This window comes from Phocoena sinus, chromosome 8 (assembly GCF_008692025.1).
Source record: "Phocoena sinus isolate mPhoSin1 chromosome 8, mPhoSin1.pri, whole genome shotgun sequence".
In the NCBI taxonomy this organism is placed as follows: Eukaryota; Metazoa; Chordata; class Mammalia; order Artiodactyla; family Phocoenidae; genus Phocoena; species Phocoena sinus.
In genome coordinates this window covers 47130425-47147157 of record NC_045770.1, presented here as the reverse complement: position 1 = coordinate 47147157, position 16733 = coordinate 47130425, and the positions used below count along the sequence as shown (strand labels likewise).

General features: G+C 39.2%; 1 protein-coding gene across 1 annotated transcript in view; it reads left to right on the top strand.

Annotated features, from left to right (window-relative positions):
- CCDC83 (coiled-coil domain containing 83) overlaps nt 1-16408 on the top strand; it is a 51036-nt gene extending 34628 nt beyond the window's left edge. The window contains exons 9-12 of the mRNA XM_032641694.1: nt 889-1010; nt 4448-4527; nt 5209-5408; nt 9693-16408. Of these exons, the coding sequence (XP_032497585.1) occupies nt 889-1010; nt 4448-4527; nt 5209-5408; nt 9693-9851 (561 nt within the window). The 3' untranslated portion in view covers nt 9852-16408. The remainder of the gene's footprint in view (nt 1-888; nt 1011-4447; nt 4528-5208; nt 5409-9692) is intronic.
- The last annotated feature ends 325 nt before the right edge of the window (nt 16409-16733 follow it).

Below are 16733 nucleotides of genomic sequence, written 5' to 3'. Positions count from 1 at the left end.
TGACGCATAGTAGGCATACAGTACAGTTACATGAGTGAATGAACAACATTTCATCTCTCTGATGTTTCTCGGAATGACTCCGGCACACTCAAGAGAGAATATAATTGTCCTATAGAGGCTGATAGAAAGGGCTCCTAGGCCTGTACTTCTCTTTTTTAATTGCCATAATAAAGATTTTTTCCCAGTGTTATTAGTTTTCATTATGTTGTTTATAATTAACCTTAGATAGAGCCTCATTTAGCTACTAACACCAGAGTGATAAATTAGTCTTATTTTCTTATTTATCTCTGCCTCCAGCTCAGATAAATCCAGTGATGTTTCTGAAGAGTAGGAAAGGACTGCTCCTGCCATTCAGTAATAACTGCCTAATCATGCAACCAAGTTCTGCAAATGACCAGGAAAAAAGTCCCACCTGTTCCTTCTTAGAGCAAACCCAGTAATAAATAATACAGGATAGATCTTCCCCTCAGGCAAATGCACTTTTAAAAAATTAATTTATTCATTTTGGGCTGCTGTTGGGTCTTCGTTGTTGCACGGGCTTTCTCTAGTTGCGGCAAGTGGGGGCTACTCTTCATTGTGGTGCGTGGGCTTCTCATTGCGGTGGCTTCTCTTGTTGCAGAGCACGGGCTCTAGGCGCGCAGGCTTCAGTAGTTGTGGCACGCGGGCTCAGTAGTTGTGGCACACGGGCTTAGTTGCTCCACGGCATGTGGGATGATATTCCTGAACCAGGGCTCAAACCCGTGTCTCCTGCATTAGCAGGTGGATTCTTAACCACTGCACCACCAGGGAAGTACCACAAATGCACTTTTAAAAGTTGAGTTTTTTATAGAGGACTAGATAGAACTAAGTCCATAAGTACTAACACCCACTCTCTTTTCCTGAGAATAGATCGCAAATCACAGGAAGGAAGTGGAAGAACTGGAACATGCTATTCATGAGCTGGAAGGAGAAAATTTGGTGCTTATTGATCAGCTGTTCAACTGCAGACTTGTGGACCTCAAAATACCCAGGTGAGAGTCATTACATATCTAGAAAGTATTTTTTTTTAACATTTGTATCTGTAAAAAGTTATTTCTTTTAAGATGACAATTCTTTAATAGTTGAAAAGAAAGGAGCTCACAAAATGGCCATGGGGAAGGTATAAGATCATTACAACCGACCACTGGTCCAGTGCAGACTTCGACTTGCTTTTTCTAACAATGCACTGTGGTCATAGTAGCAAACAGTTAACATGAATGTCACAACTGCTGTCCTTCAGAAGCCTCTGGGCCAGCAGGGGAATTGGGCATAAAAATAAATGCATAACAGTACAGCGGAAGAGGTATGGGGTTCGAAGCCAGCACACAGGAGGGAGTGGTCAACTTGATGGGAGCTCCTGGAGTGTTCTGAGCATCTGGTTACCTTGTGGATTATAGAATGGTTTCCTTTGACAGTTAATGAAAGAGGCAAACTACTTTCTAGGCAGAGAAAATAGCCTGGCCTTCCAAGTCACATTTATTCCTGCATGAGAGAAATCAAATATGTATATGGCTTTGTAGTTTAGGTTATCTCTTTTTCTTACCTGACAAAAAAGTGTCTTAATATACCAATCTTGATGAAAAATTAGAGCCCTGGAATGTGGTATTAAAACCCAAAGTGGCATTCATAATTTGGACAAGTAGTCAGAAACAAGAAATAACCTAAATAGTAACATGCTTAGGAAGATCGAGGAATTAAATCACACAAATGTAAGGTGTACATGTGCAAGATGGGAGAGAAGTTCAACATGGTGGAAGGGTCAGGAAAACACTTCCACCTGAGTAGGTCTTGCTTGTGTGGCGTGGAGAAAATACTATTAGAGACATAATAAAGTATTTATTGTTGGCAAACTTCCTAATGTGCTTCAAGAAGGGTAGATACAAGTTGTGGGGTTTTTATCTGCTGAGCTAAGTGATGGGTGTCGGGATACAAGATTGGAGAAATGGGAGATGGTGCAATTACTTTATAGGCTGAACACTGGGTGGGGCAGGACAGAGAAAGAGGCCACCTGCCTCCCTTCCACAGTCTATGTGTGCTGCCCTGGAGCCACAGATACCAGTGTAAATGAGGTAGGCAGTCAGGCTGAATGAATTGGCTGATTACTGGACTCCTGTACTTCCAGTGTCCTGAGGGTCCCTAGGGGGTGGGGGGGCCTCACTGTCACCCCAGCAGGCAATGCTCTCTTTTGCCAGCCTCCCTCCCTATGCTCAGGTCTCCAGCTCCACACTCCCGTCCCGCCTCTACCCCAAAGCTCCTGCTGCTGCCACCCCTCTGTGATCACGCGGAATCTCTGCCAGCCTTGCCTTCTAACCACTGCTCCACCTGCTGTCCGCTGTGTTCTTTTTCTCTCTTCCGAACCAGCCAACCCTTAGGAAAGAGCTACCCTGTGAACTGCCAACCCCACTTCCTGCTTTGGTCAGCTCAGTCTAGTGCACCTGATTTGCTGCTGATGTGGATGTGAAGTGCTCATTATAATAAAGGGGAAATCTTTCATCGGCCAGAGAGAGCTTGGCAAGGACAGGAAGGGGAGATGAGAAACTTTCAATGGCGACTTTCATTAAGCTGTTTGCTGTATTGAATGCAATTTAAACCTATCTTCTAGCTTCCCCACAGACATCTTCAGTAAAATCCACACTGTTCATCAATGCTTTGTGGGTTGGTTTTCTTTAGTGAGAGACCTGAGCGCTTAGTTTTGCTTCAGAGTTGGGAGAGATGAATTCAAAATCTGTCCGAGGGAAAAGAAACAGCATGGGCGACGTTTATAAGAACCGGGTTTGGTGCCCGGTATTTGCCTCCATGGCACACTGAACTTTTCCTTTGTAACTAGCATTTATCACAGTAGGGACTACTTTTTAAACATCTGCTTCCTTGCGAGATTGTCCTTGAGACAAGTGTTTAGGACATCTTAGAAAGACCTGAATAAAGAAACAGAGAAATGTGTAAACCCTCAATTATCTGTTACAACGCTTATCTAGAAGGAAAAGTTCAGGAGCTTTTCCTGTATCCATTTTCAAGTCAAAGAAATGTTAACACATACTGTGTAATTTATGGTAACTGCCCTTTCCACCTCTTTGTTGAGAATTTAGTCCTGTATATTCTGTAGGGTGAGAAATAGACATGAACAGTACCCAGTAAACATATAAAAACTTCCCTATTTGGATGAAGAATGGGGTATTCTACCTAATAGAGTTACTGTATTTCCCATCCAGAGCTCCCCAAACTTCTTTCCTTCCTGACTCCCATAGAACATCATAGTATTTGTCTGATACATTAGATGAGCTGAATAAGCTAGAGGTGACTGCTCAGGGACTCCCATGCCGCAGAGCTGAGGCTAGGTGGACCAGTACCTCAAATCTAACGCTAGTTTCATATGATAACGTTCTGTAAAATATCTTCTATAACAAATGTTGCTGCCCTGTGGTGGTACAAAAGTGACAATAAACTAACGATTAAGAGAGAAGCCAGACTTAAGAAGGGTACGGCGTTTAGTAAGATCTTAGTTATTCAAGAGTAAAACCAGGAAAGAAGAGAATCTGTGGCCTCAGACTTGTCCACCTGCAGATCAGAGCTTCACTAAGTTAACACTTAAGAAGGTTTTAAGATAGAAATATTGTATGTAGTTACATTATTTGCTGGAGCTCTAAACATCTCAGATAACACCTCCTTCGTGGTCTTTAAGTAATTGACAGCCTGTACTCCAGGGGATTCACTCTGGTTGCTAAGCATGAAGTGTGGCTGGCGCATCTGCCAGGGGCACTTGCTTCATGCTATAGCTTCAGGCAGACTTCATGGCAATGCTGTATGGAGCTTTCAAGGTATCATGTCTTCTGACTGAAAATTCCACTGGCCTCTGCAATGCAGAGAGTTGCAACAGCAGACGCAAACTCACCAGGCTTGTAGCTGGAACACGCCGCTCAGCGAGAGCCAGAACCTAGGTGTCACTTTGGATTCCTACTGCTGTCTTTCTCTTTTTCTCTTTATCTCAAATCCCATCCCATTCCTCATCTGGATTCCCTGCAACAGTGACCTAACTGGTGTCATGATCACTCTCATTTCTGGGACTTTAAGCCTGTTATTTCCTAATCATGGGATGCCCTCCCCTCACCCCAAGCTCTTCCCTGGCAAAGAGCTCCTGGTGTTTCAAGACTCAACGCAGGTTTCATCTTCTCCTGGAAACCTTTCCTTACCCCCTGAGGCTAAATCCGGTGCTGCTTCTCTTTGCCCCGTGGCACTCCTGACACTGTGCTCCTCACATAATTACCCACCATGGTACAAACCATCACCATCAAACACTGTAAGCCTGTCTGCCACCCCACTGGGCCTGATGCCCCTTTCTCATCTGTGTCTCCAGCACCCAGCAGAGATAAGACACTACTGAGCAGGTGGTACAATATTTGCTGACTGACATACTTTTCTTATTTGTTTTTAGGCGACTGTATCTTGCTCAAGCTGTTGGACAGGAAGTGCCACAGGAAGAAATGCCTTTGGAGTTGCCAAAAACATATATAGGTATTATTTTATTGTAATGGTGATTTTTAAAAAGTTGACAAACACTTAATTGCACTTCTTGTTATGGACAGGAACCTTATATCAGAGAGTTGTTCAGGGAATAGATGCCTGCCAGCTCCTCCATATTTCTCTGTGCTCGCAGAGCTTACCTAACCCATCTCCTTTCTCTAGTGACTTTTCAAATCAAAGTCACCATGTGTCACAGTGAATTAAATAGACACTGGTAGAGAGGGATGGAATGATGTCTACACTGGCATGGTTTGTGCTCCAATTTAGCCAACCAACCAAAATACCAACACACTCACAGGTCCCCATGTGATTATTATAACTTATTAGCTAACAGAAGGAAATACAACCTAGATGTGGTTTCGAATAATAGGACTCACTCTCACTTTAATACCTAGATTCTACATTTCTAATTCTCAAATTTTTCTCCTCCAGGAGATTCTCAAAGGTCTTTCAAATTTAAAATGTGACAAAGGAGCGTATATATATATATATATATATATATATATATATATATATCTGAGTCACTACACCAGAAACTAACACAACATTGTAAAGCAACCATATTTCAATTAAAAAAGAACTAAAACTGAAAAAAAAATGTGACAAAGTATGTATTGTATTTTTAATCTGTTCAAAAATTGTACATAATTAATTTCTTTGCACTCATCCCAGAAAAGTCACAATTGCAACCTGCAGAAGTAAAAAGTAGAGACTTGTTGAGCTTATCACTTGGGAGCAGTGCTTTACATCTCAGTCATGAGGATAGCAGCAGATACAGCCAGCATCTGAAGATAGATGAAGAGAGTTCAAGTATAGAGTTTGGAGCCTCTGATATGAAATACTTACTGTATGAGGATGAGCGGGATTTCAAGGTAAGATTCATGAGAAAACATCTTGACTACTAGAGAAAACGTTGCTTTGTTAGTTAGTGGAGAAAATTAACCTGAAGTATGGATGCTGAAAAATTCTATTTGCAATTATTAGTAAAATTTGCCAACCATTCATGTCTGTCACTAGATACTATTTTCATTCCTACCTTTGCCCAACTTACTACATATATTCATTTATAGACATCCATTACTAGTATACCATGTAAGTTATCTAGTGCTACATAACAAATTACCTCAAGAATTAGTGCTTATAACAATAAATCATTTATTCTCTTTCAGGGCTTCTGTTGGTTAGAAATTTGGGAAGGTCTCCAGTGGACAGTCCTCACTTGGGTTCTCTAGAAGGTGCAGTTATATTTAGCTGAAGGCTTGATTTGGGCAGGAAGATCCACTTCCAAGGTGGTTCACTCACATGGCTGGCAAGTTGATGCTGGCTAAGCTGGGGGCTTCAGTTCTTCTTCACATGGGCCTCCTTACAGGGCACCTTTATTGTCCCTTTGTTACAGTATCTGGCTTCTTCCAAAGCAATCAGTCCCAGAGACCAAATCTTTCATATGACTTAGCCTTGGAAATCGGACACCAACACTTCCATCATATTCTATTTGTCGATGTAGCTACAAAGTTCCACCCAAAGAGAAACAGTGTAGCTCCTGCATCTTGAAAGAGGAAGGTCAGCATCATATTGTAAGAAAAGCATGTGGGATAGGATGTATATTAGCATGACCATCTTTGGAAAGTACAAACAGTCACATATACCATTAGGTGAAACCTAGATTATCAAGCCTTTTAATTTTAAAACCTTTTGGTACATTCCAGTCACTTTCACATCCACCCCTTGCTGTTTTCCCTCTTGGTACTACCAATAACCTGGAAAGTTCTCCTAGAACTTAAAGTCTGGTAGGAGAAAGAGTGATTAAGAAGGCAAAAGAAACTGAATAAATCAACAAAAACCATTTTAACTAAATACAACTCAGTCCTGCTACCATCAAGTGATAATTTAAAGACTAAAGCTCTAGTCTCTATAACACTCAAACACCCCCATGAGTATATTGGAATCATGACGCCTTGTATGTTACAATAACCTCACGCTAGTGGACAACTGTCTATAAAATTCCAAACTTGCCTATCATTTGGTTGAATGAAAAACCTTCTTCTTATGTTTTTGTTTTTATCCGTTGAATTTATTTATTTAAATTTCTTTTCTATTTGACTTACAATGTTGTGTTAACTACTGCTGTACAGCAAAGTGACTCAGTTATACATGTATATGTATATATACATTCTTCTTCTTCATATTCTTTTCTATTATGGTTTACCACAGGACATTGAATATAGTTCCCTTTGCTATACAGTAGGACCTTGTTGTTTATCCATTCTATGTATACCAGCGTGCATCTGCTAACCCCAAACTCCCACTCCTCCCTCTCCCACCCCCCCTCCCCCTTGGCAAATCACCAGTCTATTCTCTATGTCCCTGATTTTCTGTTTCATAGATAGGTTCATTTGTGTGATATTTTAGATTCCACACGTGATATCATATGGTATTTGTCTTTCTCTGTCTGACTTACTTTACTTAGTACGATAATCTGTAGTTGCATCCATGTTGCTGCAAATGGCATTATTTCATTCTTTTTTTATGGCTGAGTAGTATTCCATTGTATATATGTACCACATCTTCTTCAACCATTCATCTGTTGATGGACATTTAGGCTTTTTCTATGTCTTGGCTATTGTGAGTAGTGCTGCTATGAACATAGGGATGCATGTATCTTTTTGAATTATAGTTTCGTCTGGATATATGCCCAGGAGTAGGATTGCTGGATCATATGGTAATTCTATTTTTAGTTTTCTGAGGAACCTCCATACTGTTTTCCATAGTGGCTGCACCAACTTACATTCCCACAGACCATGCAGGAGGTTTGCACCCTCCCCAGCATTTGATATTTGTAGACATTTTAATGATGGCCATTCTGACCAGCATGAGGTGGTAACCCACTGTAGTTTTGACTTGCGTTTCTCTAATAATTAGCGATGTTGAGCATCTTTTCACGTGCCTATTGGCCATCTGTATTTCTTCTTTGAAGAAATGTCTCTTTAGGCCCATTTTTTGATTGGGTTGTTTGTTTTTTTGTTGTTGACTTGTATGAGCTGTTTGTACATTTTGGAAATTAAGCCCTTGTTGGTTGTGTCATTTGCAAATATTTTCTCCCATTCTGTAGGTTATCCTTTCCTTTTGTTTATGGTTTCCTTTGCTGTGCAGAAGCTTGTTAAGTCCCATTTGTTTATTTTCACTTTGATTTCTATTGCCGTAGGAGACCGACCTAAGGAAACACTGGTATGATTTATGTCAGAGAATGTTTCGCCTACATTCTCTTCTAAGACCTTACTTTCCACGGAAGTTTTTGATGTGGTGGAAATGGTATTGTATGTGCTACAGACTGAATTTTGTCCCCACCCCTCCCCCAAATTCACATGTTGAAGCCCTAACACACAATATGACTGTATCTGGAGATACAGGCTTTAGGAATTAATTAAGGTTATATGAGGTCATGAAAATAGGCCCTCATCTGATAGGACTGTGGCCTTATAAGAGGAGGCTTTGCCTTGTGAGAAGGCAGCCGTCTGCCAGCCAGGAAGAGGCCCTCACCAGAACCCAACCATGCTGGCATCCTAATGTTGGACTTCCCAGCCTCCAGAACTGTGAGAAATAAAGTTCTGTCGTTTCAGCCACTCAGCCTGTGGTATTTGCTATGGCAGTTCAAGCAGACTAAGAGAGTCTACTACTTCAGAATCCTGCTCCAGATGGTTCTGAAATATATGGTAGACTTCCATCAATTTACTTTTCTCCTATCTCGCATTTATTGTAGCTCTGCAATTATGTATTTTAAAAGCTACATACAGTTATATGAATTTTTGAGAAATATTAATAAAACATTGCCTTCCTTTTTCATTCTTTGACTCTCCTAAATTCTAATAAATGTTTATTGAGACCCTCACAACATGCCAGGTACTTGTTAGATGCTTGAGAATTTAAGGGGAAGAACAGGAAGAAATGAAGTCTCAAAGACACCTATGTGGCAGGCCCTACCCTAAATAGTGTACATGCTAGTAGAAAACTGATAAAAATCATTGATTACTGTACAGGAGGAATGTCCTACCTGTATCTGTCTCCCTGACCAGTCTTTTGCCCCAGCACTTGGTACACAGCCTGGCACATAGTGGGCACTCAGGAAAGGTTTGTTGAAGTGTTGAAGGAATCCAAAAGAAGGAGTTACAGCTTGGAGAGGCTTCCAAGAGGAAGGCCCATTGGGTAGGGCTGGAGCTGTTTCAAGTCAGTTTGGGGTTAGCTGTGGGATTTCATATAAATTAGACTTCTAATTCTGTTTGTTGATATCTGAAACTATATTCAGTTTGACAAAATGTGGTAAGTTTTATATCTACAGTAGATCCTGTGAAATGTGCAAAACCCATGTAGATTTGCTCAATATTAAGACATTTATCTTCAGGCTTCCCTGGTGGTGCAATGGTTGAGAATCTGCCTGCCAATGCAGGGGACACGGGTTCGAGCCCTGGTCTGGGAAGATCCCACATGCCGCGGAGCAACTGGGCCCGTGAGCCACAACTATTAAGCCTGCGCGTCTGGAGCCTGTGCTCCGCAACGAGAGGGGCCGCAACAGTGAGAGGCCCGCGCACCGCAATGAAGAGTGGCCCCCGCTCGCTGCAACTAGAGAAAGCCCTTGCACAGAAACGAAGACCCAACACAGCCAAAAATATAAATAAATAAATAGATAAATTTATTTAAAAAAAAGATATTTATCTTCAAAGATGTTTGTAGATCACTCATTTTGTTCTTGAATAATATAGAAAGCTCTGCTGTGGTTATATCCTGGCCAGCAGAGGGCTATATAAATGCAGCCAATACTTCCTACTTCCTTTTACCAATTAAAGAGCTTGCAGAGAATATATCTCCCTGCTGTAGTTGATGTTCCCTCCCTGGCTCAAGCCCCCAAAAGACAAGCCTGCAAGCCTTGCTGCCTGCTCTTTGGGAGATTTGCCTACCATGCCCCCACTGGGTATATAACTTTACTGAGTGGTTTTTATTTACAGCAGCTCTCATATTTCACATGTCATACAGCATTCAGACAATTAGGAGGGCAATGAAATCTGTCATATAGAGGCCAACTATAGTAAATAAAACCTGATCTATGAAGGCTGGTAACTTGCTGAATAACCTCTCCTGTTCTCCTCTGTGTCTGTTCACCACAGGATTATGTAAACTTGGGCCCCCTAGAAGTGAAGCTCATGACTGTGGAGAGCAAGAAAATGCCCATCCATTTCCAAGAGGAGACTCCAGACAAATTCTATGACGATGTCAGGAGCCCGGAAAGCCACATCACATATAAAATGATGAAGTCTTTTCTCTAAGACTGAAATCTGCAAAGTAAAAACAGCTTCTTATACATTTCCTTTGGGAACTGAGGTATATCAGTCACCCAATTTATTTACTCTTTGGTCCATTTTTAAAGCAGTTATTTCTAAAGGTCATAATTACATTTAAAATCAAAGATCTGAGTATTCAGCTATTCATTTACTTGCATGGCCTGAGTGACAAAAATGAAAGTACACTTTATATTTCCACATTCAAGTACAGAGGAGCATGACAGTGGGCCAAGATGGTCTCTGAGGTTGCTTACCACTTAAAAATTTACTGATCAATCTAGGATGCCAATATGAAATAGTTCAATTAGGAATTTTCTGAGAAAATTTAGAGGTCTGCATAGCACTGACTACACATCTTTCCCTCTGAGGGTGCTGAATGATAGATAGCCAGTCCACAATTTAAATCTACTCTTCTTTAACCTAACACTATAATGAAAATCAAACATTTTAGAAACAAATTTGAGGGTGGTAATTTCTTTTACAAAAATATTCCATCAATAGGGAGGTCCATCTCCCATCAGCTATATCAAGTCTAAACTGCTGAGTCTCTATCCAAGGTCATTACTCCTTCCCTCTTATTGGTACCACAAGCCAAGGACACTCTGACTGTGCCTGAATTTGGCATCAGCTTTCCATTTTAAAGCTAGTTCTACTTATAAAGCTTTTTACAAGAAACGCCTTTTTTTCTTCTTTTTTTTGAAACACGTTTTAAATATAAGGCCACAGACAGACTGAAAGTAAATACACCATGCAAACATTAACCAGAAGGAAGCTGGTGTGACCAAACTATTCGACAAAGTAGACTTTAAGGTAAGAAGTGTTAAGAAAATGAAGAGAAAATGAAGAAATATATGTCACAATAATAAGCAGATTAATTCATCAGGATGATATAACAATTCTAAATAATAATATAATCTCAAAACATATAAAACAAAATTTACCAAACTAAAAAGCAATATGGTAAACCTTATGTATATTTTACCACAATAAAAAAAGAAAACAGGCAGAAACAAATTCACCATTAGACTTGAAGGTCTTACCACACCTCTCTCAATAACTGATTAAAAAACAAAACAAAACCCCAATCATTAAGGATATAAAAAGTTAAACAACTGTAGATTACATATACTTTCCAAGTGTACATAAAATATTTACAAAAATAGACTATATCCTGGGCCATAAAGTAAGTGACAACAAATATTCAAAAAGTTGAAATGCATGGAACGGTTCTCTGACCACAGTAGGAAATAACTAAAAACAACAACAACAAAAACAAAGCTGTAATTTTCAGGTAAGCAAGATACTTCGGAAAAGCCTATGTGTGAAAGGAGAAATCACAAGGAAAAAATACTCTGAATTATAATGAAAAATATGACATCAAAACTTGTGGGGACCAGTTAAAGTGATGTTTAAAGGGAAATTTATAACCTTTCATGTATTAAAAAGAAGAAAGTTTGAAAATTCAATCATCTAAGCTTTCATCTCAGGAATCTAAAAAAAGCAGCAAAAATAAACCCAAAGAAAGTAGAAGAAAGGAAATAAAGAGCAGAAATTAATTAAATAGAAAGTTGACATATAAAAGAGAAAATCAACAAAGTCAAAAGCTGGTTCCTTGAAGGGTTAATTAAAATTGATAACCCATAGTAAGACTAATCAAAAAAGAGAGGGAATAAATGAAAAAGAGACATCACTACAGAATTACAGACATTATTAAAAGGATAAAAGGAAATTAAGCAGAAAAAAACTTTCCCCATAAATTTGACAATTTAGATGAAATGGACACATTTCTTGAAAAATATTTCTACAAAACAGGAGGAAACAAAAATTCTGATTTAGGCCTAGATATGTTTTTAAAAATCCAATCTGCATTTAAAAAATTTAAGAAGCCAGCTGGCTTGCTTCACTGGTGAATTTTTCCAAACATTTCAAAAAGATACAATACCAAATATACACAAACTCTTTCAGAGAACAGAGAAAAAAGAAACACTTCCAAATTATTCTATGAGGTCAATATTATTCTAATACCAAAACCTGGCAACATCATTACAGGAAAAGAAAATTAAAGGCCAGTATTTCTCATGAAGATAGATGCAAAATCATTCACAAAATATTAGCTTATTGAATCTAGCAAAATTATAATATATAATATTTCATGAATAAAGAATGCAAGGTTGGTTTAATATTCAGTAATCAGAGTGGAAACATGAATGAGATCAATGGATTATATCAATATCAATACCCTGGTTGTGACACTGTACTATAATTTTGGAAAAAATGCTTATTTTTAGGGAAACTAGATAAAGAGTACATGTGATCTGTCTGTATTATTTTTGTACAACTGCATGTGATTCTCAAGTTATCTCAAAATAAAAAAATCAAGGGTAAAATGAACAGAACATAGGTGGTAGCTCATATGATCATCTCACTAGATACAGCATTTGATAAAGTTTAACAGTGTGATAAAAATTCATAATAATATGATAAAGCTCTCAGCAAAGAAGGAATATCTTTTTTTTTTTTTTTAAAAAGCCCTGTAGCTAAAATTGTATTTAATAGTGAAATATTAAATATTTTCCCATTGAGGTCAGGAACAAGACATATATTCACCATCACACTTCTATTCAACAGTGTTGACTAGAACTGGAGTGTTTTAACCAGGCAAGAAAAAGGAATTAAAAGCATAGAGATTAGAAGAAAGAAGCAAATTGTCTTAGAGATGTCAAGGTTTTGTATGTAGATAATCCAAAGTAATCTACAAACTACTAGAATTTACAAGTGAATTTAGCAAGGTCACAGAGTACAAGGTCAATAAAGATCCAATGTATTTCTTTATACTAGCAACAAACAATTGGGAAAAATAAAATATAATAGAATCAATGACATCAAATATCAAGGAATTCATGCAATGAAACATAAGCAAAATTTCTATGCTGAAGACTTCAAAACATTGTTGAGAGAAATTAAAGAAAACTTAAATAAATGGAATAAACAGAGAGATACACCATTATCATGAAGTAGAAGATTCAAAAGAGTTAAGATGTCTGTTCTTCCCAACTTGATCTATAGATTCAGTGCAATGCAAATCAAAATGCTAGCATTTTCTTGTAGACGTTAACAAGTTTTTTGTAACATTATTATGGAAATTTATAACCTAGGCAGAAGACCTAGGATAGCCAAAACAATCTTGAAGTAAAACAACAAACTGGAGACCTTAACACTACCAAACTGCAAGACTTAATATAACATTTCAGTAATTAAGACAGTGCACTACAGGCCCAAAGATGAAGAATCAGTCCGGTGGAACAGAATAAAGAGTCCAGAAACAAAGCCACACATTTACAGTCTCTTGACTTCTGCAAAGATGCCCCTATAATTCAGTGGGGGGGGGGGGGCATGGTCTTTTTTAATAATAAATGATGCTGAGGCAATTGTATATCTGGGAAAAAATGAACATTGACTCTTACCTCATACCATACACAAAAATCAACTCAAAGTGAATCTGAGACCTAAATATGGAACGTAAAACAATAAAGCTTTTAGTAGAAAATACAAGAATATTCTCATGCTCCCCTGTGCACATCCAATAGATCCTCAAAGCCTATGCCTGAAATTTTAAACTACATCTGGTACGTGGGTAAATGTGGATTTGCTAGTGTTCCACGTGGCTCCATCAAGCCTACTGCTCCCTGTATCAACCACCTCCCTGGGAAAAATAAAAGTCATAAAAAGAACCAATCATAAAAAGACTGATAAACTGCATTTTATTAAAATTAATATCTCTTTTCATTAAAAGACACCATTAAGAGAGTCAAAAGGCAAGCCACATACTGGGAGAATTTATTTACTATACCTATATCTAACAAAAAAATCATATCCAAAATATATAAAGAACTTGTACAAATCAGTAGAAAAAAAGATTTGAGGAGGCACTTCACAGAAGAATATATCCAAATGACCAGGAAGCCTAAAAAGGAGATCAACACTATCAGTGATGAGGGAAAAGCAAATTAAATACTATACACCCACTAGAATGGCTAAACTTTAAAAGTTGAAAATAGTAGGTATTGACAAGGATACAGAGTGATTTGAACTCCTCTCATAGTTGCTGATGGGAGTATTAACTGGCACAAACACTCTGGAATATGTTTGGCCGTAATTATTAAAGCTGAACGTATATATGTATACATATATGTGTATATGTATGTCATGCTCCAGCAATTTCACTCTTGGCTTAATATGGAACAGAAACAAGTGGTTATGTTTACCTGAAGACAGGGATAAGAATGTTCCTAGCAGCTTTACTGAAAATAGGCCAAAACCTGAAACAGTAGTAGACTATCAGCAGTAGAATATGTAAGGAAATTGTGCTATATTCATGCAATGGAATACTATACAGTAACGAAAGAACAAACCATTTCCATATGCAGCAATGTAGATCAATCTTATAGACCTAAAACTGAGTGAAGGAAGGCAGACACAAAAGAACACATACGGTATGATTCCATTTACACAATGTTCAAAAACAGGACGAGCGTGCTAATCTTGATGATAGAAGTCAGAAGAGTGATTGCTTTTGTGGAGGGGAATGATGAGGATGGTACATGAAAGAGTTTTCTGGTAATTTTGATGAGTGGCAGTTAACATGGACGTGTTCACTTTGCAAACATTCATCAAGCAGGACACTGAAGACTGGGTACGTGACTGATATGTTTTATACTTCAGAAAGATTAAAAAAAAAAAGCCCCCCCCCCCCACACACACCCAGGGAATTCCCTAGCTGTCCAGTGATTAGGACTCCCATGCTTCCACTGCAGGGGGCACGGGTTTGATCCCTGGTTGGGGAAATAAGATCCTGTAAGACGCGTGGCACAGCCAAAAAAAAAAGTCCCCCCAAATAACTATATTCCAATCCACTCCATGAAGTGACAGTGTGAACGGCAGCAAGAGTGTTTCCTGACAGGAAGGCAGAATACTTTGTTAGGACAATCTTTCAAAGGTCAACAGAAACAGAAATGTCCTTGGAAAAGTTAGTAACAATATGGAGTGAACTGGCCAATTTTCTGTTCAAGAAAGAAAGGTAAACTTTTTATAGATAAGATCTTTACTTTTCTTGGGTAGGAAAAAAAAAAAAACTGACCTTCCACTGGGACAAACCAAAGAGCTCCCAGTAACCAACAAATATAGCCTATGTGACAGCTCATTGGTTTCAGTAGGTCAGCAGAAACTGACTATCACATTTGGAAAGTTCAGACCATGAGATTATTAAAACAAGCCAGGCATAACATGGTAGGATTCCAGCATTTATTTATTAGGTGTGGCAGTTTCTCCTTCACAATGTGAAATTGAATCAGGAGAAAATATCAAATGACTACAAGTCCTGTTTGCTGCCAAGATGTCAGAGTGGAAAAGGCATCCTTCGGAAAAAGGGAAGAATTTTCTTTTCTTCTGTTAATATTATTCCTTGCGTTTAGAATTTGCAGATAGCAGTATCTCTAAAACAAATCTTCGGGATTTTCCTAACCACCTAGATTCTTAATAGCTTAGGGTGGTAGCCCTGTTAGATGACTACATTACAAGGAAATCTCAATAAAGTTGTACCACTGTGAACTTCCTATCAGTGTCACCTATCCAACAAAGCATTTATCAAATGAATCTTTGCACCCAGGCACTGTGTGTAGGACATGACGGCAGCAACATGAAACTGCCCCTTTCCTCAAGATATTCACGGTCCAGCAAAAGTGCCTGATGGGTCAAGGAGCCTCTCAGCCTTGGTGTGACCTGCTTTCACTCTTAAACACTAACAGCAGAGAAGGAAGAAAGGAAAGTGGGAGATGGCAGAACAGGATATTCTAGGTGGTGCAGTGGTTGTGTTTAACTCAGAATACTTTATTTTTCACACCCTTAGCGACAGGTTTGGAAAAGAAATTTAAGATGAGTTTTGGAGGATTTTATGTTGGTTTCAGTTCTCAGAAAAACCAAGCATGTGAGTGCTACATGTTGTCATTCAAGACTGGGGAAGACGGGACAGGGTGTTGGCAGCTTTAGCATCAGGCTGGGAATGTGCTTCCTGTGGCCCAGGAACGAGATAGGTTTGAAGAAATTAAGGTGTAAAGAGACTGGGTGGCGTGTGGGGAAACACTCTGGGATCAGGCTGGCTGCCTTGAATCCTGGGCAGTCACTTCACCTCTTTCAAGCCTATTCTCCTCAGTATTACATGGACCTAATTCCTGTATTGAAGGATTGTTTCAAGGATGACAGAGACCGCATGTAACCTGCACACAGTAGATATGCAATACATGGCAGTTGAAATGATAATTGACATTTAACAGCAATCTCTGGGAGAAAGGCCTAAGACTTCTGCTTGTCTTTACAGTACATTCACTCAAAGGTGCACAGAGTGTGCCCCTGTCCGATCCATCACATGCTGTGAGGCGCCGAAAAAGCTCTGATGGCAGCTGGGCCCTGCGAGCTTGTGTCAAGGGGCTCACTGAACCAAACTGGTTGTTACTGAACCAAATTTGGGTCCACTCACCTGTGTGCAGTAAAGGCAATCTACTGACACTAGGTTGTGGTGAAGAGAAGTGCAGCATTTACTGCAGGGCCAAGCAAGGAGTATGGGCCGTTAATGCCCTAAAGACCCAAATTCCCTGACGGCTTTCAGGGAAAGGTTTTCAAAGAGAGGGTGAGGGAGAGGGTTGCAGGTGTGGACAGGTGATCAGCTGTGGACATTCTTCTGATTGGTTGGTGGTGAGGTAAGTGGAAGTCAACATCATCAACCTTCTGGTTCCAACCAGTCTGGGGTCTATGTGCTTGGGGTCAAAATGCAGTTAACTTCCTCCACCTGGTGGGGGTTTCAGTATCTGCAGA